Genomic DNA, 21520 nt, shown 5'->3' on the forward strand with positions numbered 1-21520 from the left:
TGTCTGTTAGCATTCATGCAGGCAGACAAAAAAATAAACAGGGTGAGTGATCCCTGCCTGATGAAAAGAGAGTTTGTCTGGAGGAGATAACCCCCCCCAGTCCCCCCCGCACCCCATCTCTCTCTCCCCATCCCCCGTTCAGCCTAACCAGTATAGGGACTTACTGACGTAAAAAACCCTCCATCTGATTTATGCATAAATTGATCTCTAGTTAGTTTCCCTGTCTTTCTTACAATCTCTGTCCTACCGGCGTGAATGATGTTGTAGCTAATGCTGCCCATAAGCGCTCAAAAAAACTCACTCTGATCCCTTACATGTACACAAAAATTCATCCAAGTGTGGAACGGTCCAGAGGGCTTGTTTGGCAACAGGAAATTATAGGGGGTAAACATCCTTAAGGGGCGATAACACTTTTCCATTTTTCATTCCATTTACTTCCATTTATTCGCATACGAATATGGAAGTCAGGATACGCAAACTCATGCAAATTTCGTGGGGTTCCAAAGTTCAAGTCCGGTGAGCTCTGCCCTGCAAATTTGTATCACGTGAAGACATGTGACCAATAGAAGACTGATACATCATGGTGTAACCTCTTTGCAGTAAAGTGGAGTAGATTCCATATATTGAATAGATTATATTACTGATGAGTCATGTTTTTTAAAAAACGACTTTGAAAAGTTTGACATCATATTACAGTATCTGTAGAAATTTTGCATGCTCTAGTGTTTACCAGCATACAGACTGAGATGTCAGAGTTGAATGGCAAGAAAATATAAAGTCTGAGAAAATGCAGAAGAAACTATGATTTAATACAAGGTTAAACGTAAAATGTTCTTCAAAAGTACAATTTAAGTATAAAAAAAATATTTGAAAAAAAAAAGCACTACAGCAATTCTAATCACAAGTTTTTGGTCAACTTTATTATTGATACAGACACTTTAAAAAAGCTTACTGAACCTAGCCTTCATGTGGTAATATCTAAATTATCTAAATAACTAAATAATTACTTTAGTTTGGTCTATTCATCATGCATACCATGTGTGTGTTAACAAGAATATAGTGCAACAAGTCATGTAAACTATCTTATGCTTCTTTTATGGTGCTTTTGCGTTCTTTTTGAAGCTTGAAAACTCCAGCACATTATAAAAAAATGAATTTAACGTGCAATGAAAGAATGTGTTTTATGGTTTAAAACAACATGAGGGTGAGTTTTACTTTTTGAGTGAATTTTTTTTTTTTTGAGTGAATCTTTTATGGTAATAGCTGAACATTTTTCACTTGATACATTGTTACAAAAAAAAGTGAAACTCTTCTTTTTCCACCACTGTGGAATCACTGTGTCTAGAAAGCATATAGCAATTATTCACCCTTACAACAATTGTGTATATGTATATCAATTTATGCACACTTTAATCCACTTTACAACAAACCCCGTTTATAACTTTTCCCCACAACACATCCATCTTGAAATGACGCTTGGAGATACAGAAGTACTCTGAAGTGACAAGCTTTTCCATCATCCTGCCGTTCAATATTTGGCTTAGTAAGGAGAGAGTCGGGCATTGCAGAGAGATGATGTCATGCTTTCGCTCAACCACACTTCGCACTATTCTAGCAAAGTAGATCCATAACAAACTGCTTTGACATTTTAAACCCAGCCTGCTTTGCATATAAAATGAAGCATTTGTCCAAACTGTTTGTGTCAATGTAGCAATTCAGCAAAAACAAAACTCACTTAACTACATTTTCCAGTATGAGAATAGAGCTTTACAAAAGCTTTAGCTTTTACACTAACAAATTATTTTTGCTAAAAAAGTATGTAGTGATGTAATATATTCTTTCTTATATATAGCATTGAGAAGTCTGATTCATTTTAGTAAATAAGTTCATTCATATAAATTGGTTCAAAAAAGCAATTCACCAACTGACCGTACTGATGTCCCTGAACAGGAATCTCAGACGGTATAACAGAAGGTATTATATAAAGTAGTAAACTTAAAAATAAAATGCTAATATTTTCATGAATTATGAATTTTGCATCACTCTCCAACTTAAAATCAGCAAGCTTTTATTTCTGCAGGTCGACGGCAAGGTTTAGCGCTGCCGAGTGAAGACCATCAGTGAATGAAATGTCACAGTTTTGCATTGTGCTTTGAAAATGGCAGCAGATAGCCTAGATTTATGCTTTCAGTTCGAATGGAGATCTTATACAGTATTACAGTTTGTTGATATAAAATGGTAATTGTGAATTAAAAGCTGTCAACCATGTTGGTATGTAAATGAGCTGTCTGAACTTACTTACACAGCTAATTTTTTATTTTGCAATGCATGCACATCTGCGTACCACTTATGTGCACCCCTGTATATATATCTATATATATATATATGAAGAGTTCAGATGCAAAAGCCTCTAAATCCATCTGACGTATTTCTTAAAAATTAGCAGTTCTTTCTGGCTACTTTGTATAGGTTTCTATGTAAGTACTGGTACTTTTGATTGGGCCGAGGCTGGAATTTAGAGAGATTGAATGGACATATACTATGTGTCAGAAGCATTCACTCAGTATCATTATCTCATTTTTGACCAAGATGGCTTTTAGCTCGTTTTGCATCTGAACTCTCTCTCTCTCTCTCTCTCTCTCTCTATAGTTTAATTTTCATTGAAATTCTCATTGCTTTTGTGTCAGATAAACATGATAAAATGCAGCAGGCACACAACATCATAAGATTTTTATGTTTTATTACATTTCAGTTGCAAAGCTGGATGACCAAAATTCAATGTCAGTTCAACGTCTAATGTCAATTTTAATTTGATGTCCAATACCAGTGCCAGATGACGTTGATATTTTGCTGTTTTTAGGTTGTGTATCCAAAATCTAATGTTAAATGCAACCTAATTTTTATTCTCAACGACTATACAACATCCATCAACGTTGGAGTCCAACATCAACTTGACACTATATTGACGTCCAGTGCCTGCTGGGAATAGTTACATTTTGATTAAAAATTATCTCTGATATATATGTAAAACAATATATTTCCATTATCCCCTTTAATATCGGAAATGTAGTTAGTTAGTTAATGTAATAGCTACTTTTCATTAATAGCCTATAATGCTACCTACTTTTTCAAAATATTATCTTGACTGTAGGTTAACCACTTCAAATTATGTGTAGACTTAGATTTTGGCAAGCTACAGTTTCAAAATTCCCCAAGATTTCCCCAAATTCCCTAATCATAATAATCTTTTGTATCACTACACTCACTTGGAAACTGAAAGTAAACTAGAACACTGAATGAACAACGAAAGAATGATGATACAGAGAAGGGGAGCAGGATGTCTGTTGAAAATAAAAAGAAAACGGTTTGTTTGCCAAATAAAACAAATAGTTGGATTGGAAAACTAAATCCTGTCCAGACCACGTACTCGGGTGGCTGAACTTCCTGTATGACTCGTTGCCCTGGGCTGACTTAAGTTCTACTAGCAAGCCTCACGTTCACGGCACAGGTTATTTGAGGTAACCAATTAACACACAGCATGCGTTAGCCTAGAGATTTGCCCACAACATGTGCACTCTGACAGCAACCGTCAATGTCAAAAAAACCCACTGACCATGTTTGAGTTTAAAGCGCTAAGAGCTAAAACAGTAGTTCTTAAATGGTGAGTCACAGGTCTGATAAGGTCGAAGACAACAATATAATGCAATTAATTATATAACTATACATAGTTAAGATTGTAAAATCAGTAGGCTAATGAACATTTAAGATATGAAAAACACTTCCCAAAGTTGTCTGTCCACTCAAAACCTATGGTACTTAGACACAAATTCATCTGTTATCTTCTAAAATCTAGCCAAATTAGGCAGATGTCAACATGCATAGGATGACATGCTCTCATTCTCAAAAAAACATGAACAGAAATACGCAAAGTAAACGGCAATATGATTCAAACGACTTTACCTATGGATTAAAATGCATATAAACATTTTTATGCCAACCACAATGCAGTATTTTTTGTTTGTTTGCTGGCAGAGTTAAATCATCTAGGTTAAATCTTGGATCATAAAAAGCTTTGGTGCTATGTTGGGTCACCTTTAAAATTGTGTCATGAAGCACAAAACATGTAAACATCCCATGCTCAACTTTAAAGTACTATAACCAGTACCAGTTCTACTCTTGAGCAACCTAACTTCCTGTTATGTCTCTCCGTGAGACATTATTTCCCCCGGCGACCGTTAATCAATTACCCTCCGCCCGAGGACATAAAAGGATGAATCAAGGAAGTCTGTCTTCTTCTCTTACATGGTCATCATTGATTTCAACTCCAGCACAAAAGACCCTGTAATTACTGCATCTAAAGTGGTTGACGCGCACACACAGACACTTTTAAAACAGCTCTATAAATTTACTCGCTTCCCTCTAGCCTAGAAAACTAGCAAGCCAGTTACCGAGTCCCAGGGCTGGATGATGCTCCACAAGCGCCCAACTGTTATCGTCCACACAATGGTTTTTATAGACGAGAAACTGGCACAGGTCTCGCGCCGTCATGTCGGCTGGGATCTCCACCACCTTTCCCATCCCATCCTCGCTGAAGATTTTTATGATCTGAAATACATGAAAAAAAAAATCAGGTATTTTAGATATGATGTTGAGATTAAATTCAAACAACAGTAAAAAAAATTCTTGCATGGAAAAACACATTTACACACTGGGAAATTTGACTGCGTCACAAGACAATTTTATTTTCAAGGCCCCAGCGGAAATAAAATAAACATTAAATAGTGAAACACAACAGCATTTTATGTGACGCTACGATACTTTATACACATAAGAGAATATATGAAAGTCTTTTAAGGTTTTGACACAGAGCGTAAAGCCATTCATGCTCAAATCTAGGTCTTTTCACATACAAATTCCATGTCTAGACTACATCCTTATTAATATGAGTAGGAAAAGCTAAAAAAGATGTTTAGTCCGAAATAGTCTGGTGCTCCGACACTAAACGAGTCCCGTGCCATTGTGTCCCCTTCATCACACACATACTAGGTTTTCTCGAAAATTCTCTATTCCTATTTGCAACATCGCTCACACGTTCTGAGATCTTTCATACGTTCTCTCACCCAGCACACTTCAGCCCACAACACATACATTCAGAAATCCGTTACGCCAACCTTTACAGCTTTTCCACGACATTTGCTCTGACGAATTCCATCGTTCACTCAAACTGTGGAAGCAACTGTTCCCGTCACACTCTATTTTAGATTTTCAGTTTCATTCTACAGGTTCTATTTTCCTTCCCACTACAGACGGACACCAACTCCCCAGACTCTTCTAGTCGCCTAGGGGGAGAGGGATTCTGAAGTAGCCAGGAGGAGCTGTACATTTGGGGCTGAGGAGAAATCTTACCTCCCCAGGCCTGAGCAGGCAACAGTCAGGAGAACACGATGGCATTTTCCCCAGCAGCCTGTGTCCTCCTCCACACTCTGAGAGACGAACCAGCTCCCCGAATGTCTCCACAACTCCACAAGAGAGAAAAAAAGGACCAAAAAAAGGAAAAAAAGCAGGTCCAACGCTTTGCAGATGCTTCTTCCTGTCAGTGGCTCAGCGTATCCTACCTGTCACAATCTCCCTCCTTCTCTTTCTCTCTCTGTCTAGCTTTGGCGCAGGACAGAGCATGCAGATGGCACTGTTTCCAGCTTGGCAGACAACTTGCCTCTGTTCCCCTCACAAAGGGTTACAGCCACAGGCTTTTAGGTAGTGAATCAAACCACACTTCCCTAACCAATCATAGGGCTAGCTCAAGCTGATGTAATCATTCCCACACAGACACAGTCGCACACACACACTCACACACCCCTCACACACGCACACACATCGATAGACGCACATACACAGACGCGCAGTCATACACACGCACAGCCTTAACTTTTCTTTCCCCATTCTGCATAGCTTCAGTTTCTTTTCGCTCTTGAAAGGAGAACGGCTCGTTTTTATCAGCTCGTTTGTTTCCTCTGAAGTGGAGATGGCGATAGGACCGGACAGACAAAGCTTCTCGGCTGTCTAAACCTTAATTTTTCAGAGTCTTGAACGAGTTTCATGTGAGGACTTGTTGAAAGTTTTCTTACTTTCAAAAGCTCAGCTTTGAAGTTGGTAGTTTGAAGCCAGAAATTTCTCTCACGACAGGGCAAGACTCATTACAGCTAAAATGAAACAAATGCCAGCACTTGAGACGCCGCTCACTGCCTTCCCCCCAGCCAAACTTTATGCCAACATTCCTCCACTAAAGCTGAGGAAAAAAACGAAAAGCAAACCCCAGCGGTTTCATTGGTGACCCCTAAATTCACACACACACACACACACAAACCTAAACACACGCGCAAAAAAGGAAAGAAGTCAGACGCAAACTTTCAGGCAGCTAGTTCAACAGAAGATGGACACAAAGAGACTACACCCACCCATTTCTCTGAAAGTGAATTGAGTTTTTCTCTTTAATGGACCCAGAGTTTCATCTCAAGGCTTCATCTCTCTTGGTTTTGACACTTGCACGCATATCTGCATGGCCGCCTCTGCTAAAATTAACTTTCTGTGACCACAGGAAACCGGACAGAATGGATGACTCAATCCTTTTCAATCCTTTAGGAGACTATTTCAGTTATGGGGGTGGGGAGGAAGGGAGAGAGCGAGAGGAAGTCGGGGATAGAGGGCTGGAGGGAGTACTGGAATCAGTCCAGAAGAAAGAGTCAGTAGGGGTGGTAACATAAAAGGTATGCAAACTCTCCAGTGCTCCAGCTGGCTTGACTGCTCCTCCTCTTCTCCTCCTCCTTCTCCTCTCTTTCACTCATCACTCTACCATTCAGGCAGTCAGAGGGGAGAAGACTGGGTCACATATGTGCGCACACCATCTCACAGCATCATAAGCTGCAGCCATGTCATGCAATGTACAGTCTGTCCATCAGTACCCTACTGACCCATATAGCCACATGGTGACTGTTGGACTCTACATAAGCGTTTTTCTGTAAATCTTTGCATCGTCATCTTAAAGCTTATAGTCAGGGATATAACTTTAGCAGTAAAATTATTCACCTCAGATTTTTTGACACATAATCATTATATTGCAAGAGCTTCATTTCCATTTAAACATTAACCTTAGGACCACCATGCAAAGGAGTACCAGCAATCTTAGCGCTTATTTACCAACCCCTGTCTTTCAGCGAATGTGTGGTTGTATAAGTAATATTCACAAGTGCTGCTGATGCCACTTCCATTTTTCCTACACCACTGATCAGGTCCATCACTTAAATTCACAGGGCTTGGGACAAAAAGTTTTATGGGTCAGCCCACTTTGTCCTTGGCCCAATAAATATGATAAACCACAGAGGACTTTATCCCCTCCATCCATTTCCCTGATGATGACCCTGCCTCTGATAGCATTAAAGTAGGGACAAAAATTGCTAAAAGAAGTAAGGAAATGGAAGAAAAATTAAATGACAAACTAGTTTCAAATTTGTGTCACCTATATGCCTGCTAAATTTACATTTGTGAAAAAGCACATACGATTTGAGAGATAACGCAAAACCAGTCACAAGGACCATTTGTTTCAAATTGAGATTTATAATTATATCTGAAAGCTGTATAAATAAGCTTTCCATTGTTGTAAGGTTTGTTAGGATAGGACCATATTTGTCTGAGATATAACTATTTGACAATCTGGAATCTGGGTCAAAATATTGAGAAAATCACCTTTAAAGTTCAACATCAAAAATTAAGTTTTGATATATTTACGGTAGGAAATTTACTAAATAACTTCACGGAACATGATCTTTACTTGATAACCTAATGATTTTTGGCATAAAAGAAATACATAATTTTGACCCATACATGTATTTTTGGCTATTGCTACAAATATACCCATGACTGGTTTTGTGGTCCAGGGTCACAAATAACCAGTTATTGCATGGCTTTAAAATACATAAAAATAGACAAGTCATATGGGCTACTTTTATGATACCTTTTAGAAGCTTGACACAATATGCTTTTGTTGTATGGAAAGAACTGCTTGGACATCCTTTAAAACATTTAGTTTTAAAGACGAAAGAAGGTGCGTATGATGAGCGTAAATGATGACCAAAACTATTTCTTTATATGTCTGAGCACACACGCTAACCACTAGGCTACAGCTCTGACAAGTGTTTGTGTCCAAAATGGACTAAAACAACGCAGGAACTTTTTCCATTGCAAATCTGGAAGTCATTGGAATCTTTCAGAGCCCCAAAGAGCCTCCAGCGCATAGCTAAATCTCCTATTTACTAAGAAAAACAAAGATTAGTTAGCAATCAGATTGCTATGACCAAATGAATGCATCAGCCATGAGATGTTCTAGTCCATCCCAAAATAGATATATTAAGTTACATAACACAATTATATTGTCACGCAGGAGCCTTTTTCCCGACAGTGTCCCGACATATTACAGGTTGTTAATTCATCAGTAAATCAAGTAAGTAAGTGACAGAATTGGCATTAATGAAAGCAATAAATATTACCACACCTAGTTTTCCAGTAGGTGATTAAAGCTGTTAAAGGAAAGGAATAGAGTTAACTTTCAGTTCCAGGCTAAGACTCACACTTCCTGTCTTTCATCTTTCCTGTTTTCCAGTGTGCTCATGTCTCTGATTCACATAGACTGAACAGACAAGTGTTTTAGGGAATAAAGTGCCAGTTCTACTGCCCAGCAATTTTTAAAGGAATCTAGTTTACACACAAGTGTCAGTTTCATTTATGTTCTGAACCATATGTATAAATAACACATTTTATATATCTGTCCAAGGACCTCCTGCAATACTTTTCCCCAAGGCCCCAGGACTGAAAACCTTGGAAAGAGATAAATCCCTTAATGCTATTTTACATACTGTAGGTAGACATAGCTGTAAAGAAGATAATGAATACATCTGAGTGAATACATGAATACATTGTTTTTCCCCAAATGTCAGTGTATTTCCCCAAGGGAGCAAAAGTAACAGTGATGATACATGTGATGTGTGAAGAAAAAAAACGATAAATAGAATTATTAGAATATTTTGTATTCTGGATCACTTCCAATTAAGTTGTAATTTTACAAAATCATGCACAAAGTGTGAAAATATTATGCTAATAGCTAAAATTCAGGGCCCCCAGACAAATGTTTTTGCCATATTTCTTATGCATTTGAATCAGTCCTAGGTGCCTTTTCCCTGCTGTCAAGCCGTTTAAACTAAATGTGGGGAAAATGGGCCTTACCACCTCATAATAATAATAAATTAAAAAAAAAAAAAAATGTGTAGCTCCATCAATGTTTAATAAAAAGATATTTTAATTTCTACAATCATACACTATAGGAGTGGTGAAAAAGCATGTTTTCCATTTTCCTTAAGGTGTGCCTTTAGCCCCAATGTACCTTATTATATACCTTGTAATTTACAAGATGCTTGTTGTAAATTATCCGTTGAAGAATACGTGTAAATGACACATGAGAAAAAAATCTAGTCCGACAGGATGGCCTCAAAATGTTTTGGAAAATGCCATTGTCATCAGTGGTACTACGACCTTGTAATTCTCCTCTGGCCTGAAAAATGATTGACTGTAAGTTATCTATTGATGAGCATGACAGGTTCACCCTCCTTCCTCCCCTCAGGTTTACGAGTGCCTTTTAATGACCAGACTCCTCCTCTGAGTCGTTGTGCGCGGAGGGCTGAGGCCTGACTTCACCTCTAATGAGACAGTGAGACAAAACCAGAGCAGGAACAATCAGAGGGCTCTGGAAAAACATGTTTCTTTGTTTCTATAAGACACTGCCAGGCGACCATGGGACTCTAGCTAACCCCTTTAACACTCCTGGCTGCCTGCCTGGGTAACTGTGCTGATTCATGAGTCAAGCATCAAACGCTCCTTGTTGTCTAATTATTGTGTCACATTGGGTTTAACAAATTGCAACAATATCTGTCTTTATGCATATTCATTAATACACCATGCAAAAGTCCAACTGATCAACAAGCATTCTGAACCCCTTTTGTGCGGCATGAAAGAAAAGGAATAGGAGTTTGGAGCGACATTAGAGTAGGTGGATGATGACAGATTCTGTGGAAAGTGTGGCTTGACTGAATGGGTGGCTTGACTGGACTGAATTTTTGCCACATTTAGTAGACTAATACTTTCAAAAATGATCAATAATACAAATAATATTTTTTGGAAGGTAAATAACTTGGCCTAAAAAATCTGAAGTGACGTGCAAATGAATGGGAATTATTGGTTCTGCATGAACCATTTGTTAGAAAAGCTCACAAACAGCAATTTAATGAAATACTGCACCTCTAAATTGTATGGAAGCTTGTTTCCCCTACTGAATAAAAATTTTAAAAAGGGTAATAGCGACTTTTTATCTGAATTATCAGAATTGCAAGATATAAAGTCTCCACTGGGAGTTATAAAGTCATAATTCCATGAAAAGAAGTTTTTAGAATTGCAAGACAGAAACTTGGAGTTCTGATTTTTTTTCTCAGAACTGTGAGTTTGTATCTTAAAATTCTATGGAAGCCTGTTTCCGCCACTGAATAAAAAATAAAAAAAGGTAATTGCTACTTTTTATCTCACAATTCTGACTTTTTTTCTCACAATTGTGAGTTTACATATCGCAATTCTGAGTTTTTTCTCAGAATTGCTTCATATAAACTCGCAATTCTGACTTTTTTTTCTCAGAACTGTGAGATATAAACACACAATTGTGAGAAATAGTAGTTTTAAATAGTATTTTTTTCTCGCAGTTGCAAGTTTGTATCTCACAATTCTGACTTTTTTCTCGCAATTGCAAGTTTGTATCACACAATTCTGACTTTTTTCTCACAATTGCAAGTTTGTATCAGAATTGTGAGATATAAACTCGCATCTGCGAGCTATAAAGTCCAGTTCTGAGTTCATTACACGCAACTGCACCTTTATTTCTCTGAACTGTGAGCTTGTATCTCGTAATTCTGATTCTGCCTCGGCTCACTAGATTCCTGGATCCTGCCTCGGCTCACAAGTGGAATATTCCTACCCTCCTTCTCGCCAAGCCCATTACGGCATGGTCGCTAGAGGGCAATGCCCTCACCACCATTACTCATGTCACACCCCGTGTAAGCCTTTTTCTTTCTGGTAACCATCAAGAAGATATAGAACTGTTTATTATTGATTCTCCTAAGACTCCTCTGATTTTAGGACATCCGTGGTCCGCATGTTGACTGGGCCAATAATGTTATTTTAGCCTGGAGCCAGTCCTGTCACGTGTCTTGTTTAGGTGCTGTACTTCCTCCTGTCTCTGTGTCTTGTGTTTCTTGTGTTTGGACCCTCCTGACCTGACCGGTGTCCTGGTGGATTACTATGATCTTCGCTCGGTCTTTAGCAAGTCCCGGGCCACCTTGCTCCCTCTGCATCAACCCTACGACTGTGCCATAGATCTCCTCCCAGGCACTTCTCCGCCTAGGGGTCGTCTGTATTCCCTATCTGGCCCTGAGAGGGAGGCCATGGACAAATATATATGTGAATCGTTGTATGCTTGGCTCATTCGTCATTCCTCCTCTCCCGCCGATGCGGGGTTTTTCTTTCGTTCGGAACAAAGATGGCTCCCTGCGTCCCTGTATTGATTACAGAGGTTTGAATGACATTACTGTAAAGAACAGGTATCCCCAACCCCTAATGTCTTCTGCTTTTGAATTGTTGCAGGGAGCTTGGGTCTTCACCAAATTAGACCTCCGCAACGCCTACCATCTGGTGCGTATTCGGGAGGGGGATGACTGGAAAACAGCTTTTAACACCCCCTCGGGACACTATGAGTATCTGGTTCTTCCCTTTGGTCTTACCAATGCTCCGGCCGTCTTTCAGGGTCTCGTCAATAACGTCCTGGGTGATATGATCAACCAATTTGTCTTTGTGTATTTGGATGACATTCTAATTTTTTCTCCCTCTCTCCAATTACACACCCAGCATGTCAGACAGGTCTTCCAGCGCCTATTAGAGAACCAATTGTTTGTCAAGGCGGAGAAGTGTGAATTCCACGCTTAGTCAGTTATGTTTCTTGGCCACATCATTTCTTCTGAGGGGATCAAACCGGACCCAGCTAAGATAGAAGCTGTCGCTAAGTGGCCTGTCCCTGACTCCCGTAAGGTTCTGCAGCATTTCCTGGGGTTCGCCAACTTTTATCGGCGGTACATCAGGAATTTTGGTCAGATCACTGCACCGTTCACTGCGTTAACCTCCACTAAGGGGTCCTTCAGGTGGAACCAGGATGCTCAGGTAGCCTTTGATACCCTAAAGTCCCATTTTATCTCTGCACCTGTTCAGTTGGTGCCAGATCCTGAGCTCCAGTTCATTGTCGAGGTTGACGCATCGGATGTCGGGCTTGGCACATTTCTATCTCAACGTTCCCCCCGTGACGGGAAGGTGCACCCATGTGCATTTTTCTCTCGCCATCTCAGCCCTGCAGAACGTAACTACGACATTGGCAACAGAGAATTGTTGGCGGTGAGATTGGCTTTGGGTGAGTGGCATTACTGGTTGGAGAGGTCAGCGCATCCTTTCTTGGTATGGACGGATCATAAGAATCTCGAATATATCCGTTCCGCCAAGAGGCTGAGCTCGTGCCAGGCCCGTTGGGCACTCTTCTTCGGCCGGTTTAACTTCACCCTCTCGTACCGGCCTGGGTCCAAAAACGTCAAGCCCGACGCTCTTTCGCGCCTGTTCGGGGCACCAGAGGGGAAGCTTTCGGCCGAAGCCATCCTTCCTGAGGGGGTGGTGGTCGGGGCTCTCTCCTGGGGTATCGGAGGCTGGACGAGGGGTGCAAGTGCCAGAGGAGCACCCGGTGGGCAGGTTGTTTGTGCCGGCTGCACTGCGCCCTGAAGTCCTTCAGTGGGGTCATACGTCCAGGCTGGTCTACCATCCAGGGATTTGGGGAACATTGTTTGCCATCCGGCAGCGTTTCTGGTGGCCTACATTGGCCGCAGATGTCAGACAGTTTGTGTTGGCCTGCCCTACTTGCGCTCAATGTAAGCCAGTGAATCGCCCCTCTGCTGGTCTGGTCCATCCTCTTCCCATTCCTTCTCGTCCTTGGTCACACATCGCCCTTGATTTTGTCTCTGGGCTTTCCCCCTCGAAGGGCAACACTGTGGTTCTCACTGTGGTGGATCGCTTCTCCAAAGCTGTTCATTTCATTCCCTTGCCCAAACTGCCCTCCGCCCGGAGACCGCCCAGCTAATGGTGGATCACGTCTTCCATCTCCATGGTTTGCTGGTTGACGTGGTTTCTGATAGGGGTCCTCAGTTCGCCTCCCGGTTTTGGAAAGAATTTTGTAGACAGATCGGGGCCTCTGCGAGTCTGTCTTCAGGTTTCCACCCTCAGACCAATGGGCAGTGCGAGCGGGCCAACCAGGATCTCGAAAGAATGCTCCGCTGTCTGACATCCAATAATCCTAGTTCCTGGTGCCAACAACTCTCTTGGATCGAATACGCCCGCAACTCTCTTCTGGTGGCGGCTTCAGGTATGTCCCCATTCGAATGTTCTATGGGTTATAAACCGACTCTGTTTCCATCACAGAAAACTGACGCTGCAGTTCCATCTGCCCTGTCTTTCGTTCAGCGTTGCTGCCGCACCTGGGAGAAGGTCAGGGGGGTTCTGGCCCGAACCTCAGGATGAACCAAAGCAGCAGCCGATCGCCACCGGTCTTCTCCTCCGACCTATGTATGTGGTCAGTGGGTATGGCTTTCTACCAAGGATCTGCCTCTCCGGGCGCCTTCTCGTAAGCTGGCACCCAGATTCATTGGGCCATACTGCATCACCAAGGTGGTTAATCTGGTGGCTGTCAGGCTCAAGCTCCCTCGTCTTGTGGATGGCTCTCCTACCTATACGGTTAAGAGATTACTCAACGAGCGACGCTGTGGCAGAGGATTTCAGTATCCCGTGGACTGGGAGGGCTATGGTCCAGAGGAGAGATGCTGGGTGGCTTCCCGGGACATTTTGGACCGTTCATTGATCGAGGACTTCCGTTGGCGACGAGGTGAGCCTTCTTTCTGGGGTGCCGGGTGGCGCTCTTGGGGGAGGGGTACTGTCGGGTCTCGGGTCTGATCACCTGTGTCTTTGCTGTTGTGTGTTTGTGCTGTGTTGTGTTATGTGTCTTTGTTTTGACAGCTCACCATGTGCTCGTTGTCCACGTGGTTATTCTCCGCCCCCTTGTTTTCTTGCTTGTTAGCTCTTCGGCTCTCACCGGGTTCTCATTTAGCTCATTATCATCTTCCCTTATAGCTCCCTGTGTTTCTCTGTCTCTTGTCAGACTGTTATGGTTTATTCCTTTGTTAGTATAGTTACAAGTCTTGTCTTGTCTTGTCTCGCTCAGGCTCCAGTGCTCCTAGCTGCAAGTTTGTTCTGCTGCTCCTTGTGTGTTCAGGTATTGATCACGGACTGTCTGCTTCACTGTTGAACCCGCAACTGAATCCAGCCTATTCCCTGACAGATTGGGCTAGTTTTGAGTAGAAATTGGGTGGGTTTTGTTGTGAAAACCTGGCAAAAATTCTGAGAAAAGAAGAAAGCTTTTATCTCGCAATTGCGAGTTTATATCCAGAATTGCAAGACGTAACCTCGCAATTCTGACTTTATAACTCGCAATTTGGAGTATATATATTACAATTCTGAGGGGGAAAAAAAAATCAGAATTCCATGATGTAAACTCACAATTGCGAGAAAAAGTCAGAATTGTGAGATAAAAAGTTGCAATTACCTTTTATTTTTTATTTAGTGGCAGAAACAGGCTTCCATAAAAATGTCTCAATAACACATTATACCAATAATTAAACCTTTTTGTTTGTATTGTCACCATATTTATCAGTCATTGCTTTTGGGTAGTACTGACAAATGTCAAACAGACTATAATAATGTTCTCTATCTATTGTGACAAAGACAGTGTTTTTGACTTGGACACTCCTATCAGATGACACAACTCCAAAAATGTAACTGCAACCATATGATTAACCTTGAGCTAAAATAAGCCAGCACTGCCTTTTGGTTACAATGTAGTCTCTAGTGGGCCAAAAAGTGCTGAGTTTGCTATGTAGCTCTGACTGTAGTCTTCACCACACAGAGGTTTCAATGAACTACAAAAACAACTGATCATCATCAACACACCCCCACACAAAGGAGGAGAGGACAGAAAGAAAGAAAAATAAATAAGGTTAAATAATAAATAAACCTTTCATAAATTGTAATAATAATGTCATTATTAAGTCACATAATGTGATGATTTATTAATGTAATGGCTTACAAACATTTTTAAAGCTTTAACAAGTTTAAATGTGTTTCAGTAGGTTTTTTTAGAAACACACACACACATACACACACACAAACAGAGGTATGAAATGTAATTTGAGGAAATTTATTGCAATGCAGCATTTGGAAAGATATAAATCTTATATTTCTTTGGCAAACGGCTTTCTTTTCATCTGGGATAGCAAGCAGAAGAACAGAGGGACTATATATAGATCACACGGACACTATCAGTGTAGATGAATCCCTGCTGTCCGATCCTTTGGCCCCTCATCTCACTCTCAGCCACACACGTAGGCACTAACAATCCAGTCCTGAATGGACAGCCTCTTAAGCCTTAGGTATCCAACTGAGATAAAACCAAAGAAGAGCCAAATATTTCCCCAATAGGACCAGGGAGTTTAATTGTGTCCTTGGGCCGCAGGGCCGCTCATTCAGCCCAACAGCAGATCATTGTCTGTTTGGGGACGAAAACCCCACACACAAAAAGAATGACATCATTACTTTTGATTTAACAGTCGTTTCAGGGCAAGCAGCACTGTACCAATTTATCCCATTCATGCCACCCAGACACTAACTCCTCCTCTCCATAACCAGAGGAACTAAAGGCCATTCACTCACATGGCAGAGATCCATTTCACAGTTAAAGGATTCACACAAAGAGATTCTGATTGATGTGTGATGAAATCTAGATATGTATGCTGCAAGCTGGGTCAACTTCCACTAGCTTAACCTTCATCTGTCACATGGCTTGTTACATGTAGGAGCTTAAAGTGGATATCCGTTGTCCTTTGGATGTCTTCAAACGAAAATTCACTTGACAAAGTCTTATACAATAGCTTTAGCGTCATTCGCCAATTTGAACTTGAACATGGTCAGACTTTTGGCATTGATCGCTCTGTATTTATAGGCCTTGACAAAGACAGGGTTTACACCAAAAAAAAAAAGTACATTCACTTAACACTGTCCAATAAAACTTTTCCAACTTTATATATATTTATGACTTTAAATGTTAAGTGTGTAATTTCTGTGAATTTAGTATTAACCCTAAGTGTAATTGCGAAAATGAATTTGGTCATCATTTAGGTAAGAACCATGATTTATGCAAATATTTGAATGATTCTTTTCAATTTATGTAGGTTGTGTTCCAAAATGTTGCCACACGTTTAACTTTATGCAATACTTACCCTCATGCCTATACAAACTTATATGGGTTTCTTTCTTCTTCAAAATGTGAAGGGCGAGAACCAGTTAGGTTTGATGTTACAGTATGTGTGCGCTGATCAATTTATTTTATTCGTACAGAGCCTCAAAGGCAGGGGTGCCAAACTCAGTTCTTGGTGAGCCTGCACAGTTTAGCTTCAACCCTAATTAAACGCACCTAATCAAGTCCCTCGGGATTATTTGAAAACTACAGGTAAAATCAAGTTCACACTACAGGATTCTAAGCCTGATTTAAGTCTGATTCGCATATCAGTGAGCTCAATGACCGGTCATACTGTGATGGAAGGAAAATAAGTGGGTGATCAGCGCTTGGCAATCTTTATGTTTGAACTACTCAATGACATATCAAAGAGGCACACAGGCCCCTCGCCAATGCAAAATAAATATCTAGCATGCAAAATATCTGGGCCGATTGGTCGACTCAGCATCACATGGTGTCAGGTGCTGCGATGACCTACAGCCAATGAGAGAGCATTTGTAATATGGTTTCTTATGAATAACACGTAAAACAAAACAGTACAAATTGATATCTGTGTTTAAACTAAACTCATTTAAGCCTTGCCAGTTTGAACATTGAAAACCCAGAGGACGCGAGCTTGATTATAAGATTTGTGTATGCGTTTATCTGAAGCGCGCAAAAGAGCGCCTCAGAACGTGCATAAATATTAAGCTCTCTCTGAAACAGGGTCGGTGCCAAGTGGGTCGTGCTCCCCCAAATGAGTTCCAAATGACTCTGCCCCCCTCCATCCTCTCCCCTAATTTCTGAACGTGATCCATTCCGAAAGCGAAATCAAGTAATCAAGTCCCTCAGGATTATTTGAAAACTACAGGTAAAGTCAAGTTCACACTACAGAATTCTAAACCTGATATAAGCCCGATTTGCAAATCAACAAGCTCAATGACAGGTCATACTGTGATGGAGGGGAAATAAGTGGGTGATCAGCACTTGGCAATCTTTATGTTTAAACTACTCAACAATGCATCAAAGAGGTTCGCAGACACAGAGTTCAGATGCAAATGCCTCTAAATCCATCTGACGTATTTCTTTAAAATGAGCTATTTTATTTCTTTCTGGCTACTTTGTATAGGTTTCTATGTAAGTACTGGTACTTCTGATTGGGCTGAGACTGGAATTTAGTGAGTCTGAAGTAAAAGTATTTGATGGACGTATACTATGTGTCAGGAGCATTCACACAGTATCATTATCAAATTTCTGACCGAGATGCCTTTTAGCTGGTTTTGCATCTGAACTCTTCAAGTAAACAGATTTAAAGTTAAAGTAAATCTAACAGGCAGTCTTTGGTCTCATTAATCTATTATTTGTTCCAGAGGAAATAGGTTTGGTAAGATTTCATCATGTTTATGTAAATTCAATATCAAAGCGCTGACTATGTACTTTTGACTGAATTGCCTCATAACTTTTATAATGGCTATTGTTGTTTATTAAATATTATTATTCAATAAATAAAATTTTATATAAATAATAGTAGTATTTAGTATTAGGAAACACTGTGCGTGTGTTTGTGTGTTTTTATTTATTTATTTTTTATTTTTTGTGATGGTGATTTTAGTTCCCTTTTGAGAGAACTTTGAACTGCATCCTCTAGAGGTTGCTATGGTTGCTACAAAAACTACACAGTACTGGCCAGCGACAGCCTATGACGTCACTGCCGGCGCAACTAGTGGTTAAGAGCAGCGCATCCAGTTCTCGAGGGAACTGGATGTGCTCATTGCAATGCGTTTGCAAAGAATGGAGGTGAGTCTTTACTGTTTACCCAAGTTGTAATATCCGAATTTGCATGAGTACATTCCCCTCTCGCGACATTAACAGCGCATTCACGGTGGCGGCTCCATTCTCACCTGATTCCCGGGGGAATCTAGCATGTGGGTGGAGCGTGTTTATATGCTGCATGTTGTGATTGCAGTGTTAATTATCTGCCAATATTCAGGTTTATGGACAGAACAAAAAAGGAGACCTCCTTAGTATATCCATCTGAGGGTGGGACCTCCATGCTGACGGGACCCCTGGTTGCTGCTGATGTCTCCATCCTGGATCGGATTTGGAAGGCTTGCCTTATTCTGCAGCTGAATCTTTAGGTACTAGAAGGTAGTTTCTTATTTGCTGCGTCCCTGCTACATTACTGCAACCCCAGGGCCTGTTGGTCCTTCCTTTTCAGGTAACTTCCAGTATGACATGCTTTCTACTCACTTTTACAGTTTTTCTAGAACTCATTTGTCCATCCTCTAGGTAAGCTCTCTGAAGTTTACTTCACAGGATGCCCCTGGACATCCCTGGCTGGGCACATCGCACTCTACCCATGACTCGCCCTGAGGGGCTTCCTGTTACCAGGCTATTCACCCAATCCTCATGCAATTACGGTGTTTCTGCGGAAACCCTTCTCAGTGCTGGCTCTGAGAAGCAGCAGCCTTCCAGGCATGATTAGGCCCCCTTTTTGTTCTTGCACACCTGAGGGTTGGCTAGAACAGGGCTCATGCTTTCTTTCGAGAAAGAAAGCACGGATCACTTGGGTTGATAATAGCTATTGCCCCTCTTTGGCGGGGTGCGGCGATGCTCCTTTCTAGCCACTGTTGGTTGCCTTGGCAAGGCTCCCCTCCATGGAGGGCTGGCCTTGGTGCTTGCCTCAGCCGCAGGCTGAAGGCACTGGAGCACATTATTTCACATGAGTTGTTTGAACTCATTTATATAAGAACGACTCAATCGCCCTCGATGTCGGATCTCGTTCTGATACCACCTTCTGGATGCTCATCTCAGGAAATGGTAGTGCTCACCTCATGGAAACAGGGTTTTTGAAGCACGCCATCCTTCGGTAGAGTGGGTGGGTCCTCCTTCTCTCCTAGGGAGGTGAGGTACCTACCCTACAGCTGCTGATGCTCCATGACAACCTCATCGGACAAGTCGGCTGCTTGCTGCCGCCCGATGTGTTTTTTATTTGGGTAGTTATGGCCTTGGCTTTCTGGAGCTTCATAGGATCAGCAGCCCTGGTCATTAGACCTCTTCTCTGCCCTGATGTCTCTTCTGACAATGGATAAGCAGGGCTGTGCTCCCCTCGCTAACGCAGGATCATTGAAGAAAGACGTTTTTGGGCACAATGGGTAGGTCCTCCTCTCTATGGTAGGTTAGGTACCTACCCTATGGCTTCTGTGCATTCCATGGCTGTCCTTGGGCAGAATGAACAGGTCGTCCCCATTGTTGGTGAGGTATCTACCCTGCGGCTGCTAAATGCTCACCTTGGTTATTAGGAATGAGCTTGTGTTACAATCTCATCGAATAAATAGGCTGCTTGCTGCCACCCAATGTGTTTTGCTTTCGCCACTTTGACTGTGTGGAGGCTGCACTGACCTATTTGGGCTTTTAAGGCCCTTGGTCTCATGGAGCTCCATAAGACAGCAGCCTAGGTCTATAGGCATTTTTCTCTGCCCCTGCGATGTCTCTCCTTGGCAATGCTCCCCTCACTGAGAGTCTTCTATGAGCATGCCACTCCTAACTGGAGCTCTTATCCTAAGAGAGTTTACTTTTTTTTTCTTATTGAAGGGTCACTTTAAACATGATTCTGCTCCCTGAGAATTTAGAACCTCCCTAATTTTGGGATTTGTGTTCTCTGCTTCCCAGAGCCTCTTTTTGTGAATGGTATTTGAGTGTCCAGGCTAGCCGGGCACATTCTAAAATCCACGAGATTAAGAAAGCACACTAGCTTCTTGTGTTCTTTCTAAAATCCTGTATGGTGGGGATTACGTGTTTAGCTTCATACCTTTTCATGAGATGTTTGGCCCCAGTGCCTTGGGCCACACTCGACTTATGTATCTTATCGATACCTCTGAACGGGGTGCCGACGACCTGCCCAACCAGCTCCTTGAGCGAGGTCACGCAGAGCAGTAGGAAAATGCCCTGTTGACAAGCCGAGGTCTAGACTACTGTGTGTACGTCTCTGGACCAGGGTATATCTCTTAAAGGAATCTCTTTTCTGATTCCAAGTCTGAGCTAAGCCCTAGGGTCAGGCTTCTGTCAGCCCTGCCCTTACAGGTAAGTTCTTGGGTATGGAGCTCAGGCCTTTTGGCCGAAGGGATTAAGTCACTGATAGCCGCCTGGACGTCATTAGGGCAGCTCCCTCTCCTTGGGTGGAGCTGGTACTTAGTGCTCACCTTTGGTGTCTGGCTTGCACTCCCTTCAGCATGGCAGGATGAGTATAACCGTTCCCCATAGTGACCTCTAGAGGACGCAGTTCGGGTTCCTTTGAAAGGGAACGTCTCAGGTTACATATGTAACCCTGGTTCCCTGAGAAAGAAACGAGACACTACGTCCTCTAGTCTTGTCGCCATGTTTCGGACATTAGCTTCAGACGAAGCAGCGGATGATGTGTTCAACCGGCGCCCTTTTATACTATGTGGTTGCGCTGGTATGACGCCGGCAGTGACGAGTCATGCTGGCAGTGATGTCATAGGCTGTCACCGGACAGTGTCTCGTTCCCTTCTCAGGGAACCAGGGTTACATACATAACCTGAGACATTATGTTATTATGCTATTAGATGGTTACAAGACTGTTTTACGAGTCAGCAATAAAGACATTTAATTTGAAATTTAATTTGATTTAATTTTGAGCAAGGAGTTATTTTTTCTGTCAAAACAAGCTTGTACGCAGCCAACAAATGCACAGATCAGTGCTGTCATCAGGAATACTTAACAGATGAAAGGACAGTATGAGGCTATCAGAGATTGATTTATTGTGATCAGATGTATCAGACGATGGCAATTATTATTGCTCAGTCAATCTCTGCACAAAAGAGGGTTTTTAAAGACACTTATTGTTATTTTGTTTATTTACACACTCGTGCCATCAAACTGTTATCACATAAGTAGACGTGAGATATGGCTGTATATCGGCATGAGGCCGTACGGCTGAATCACAGCAGTGCCGATATCTCACGTCTACTAGGGCTGTGTATTGCCAAGAATCTGGCGATA

General features: G+C 41.7%; 1 protein-coding gene across 8 annotated transcripts in view; it reads right to left on the reverse strand.

Moving 5' to 3' along the window:
- Window positions 1-21520, reverse strand: part of grb10b (growth factor receptor-bound protein 10b) — an 88354-nt gene that overhangs the window by 11003 nt on the left and 55831 nt on the right. For 7 of the 8 annotated variants that reach the window (XM_051130324.1, XM_051130327.1, XM_051130326.1 and 4 more), the window contains exon 6: window positions 4449-4605. In XM_051130324.1, the coding sequence (XP_050986281.1) occupies window positions 4449-4605 (157 nt within the window). Of the gene's footprint in view, window positions 1-4448; window positions 4606-5406; window positions 5905-21520 lie in introns of those variants that run through there. The other variant, XM_051130330.1, reaches the window with a different exon arrangement.

The sequence above is a fragment of the Labeo rohita genome, chromosome 16, assembly GCF_022985175.1.
Source record: "Labeo rohita strain BAU-BD-2019 chromosome 16, IGBB_LRoh.1.0, whole genome shotgun sequence".
NCBI lineage: Eukaryota > Metazoa > Chordata > Actinopteri > Cypriniformes > Cyprinidae > Labeo > Labeo rohita.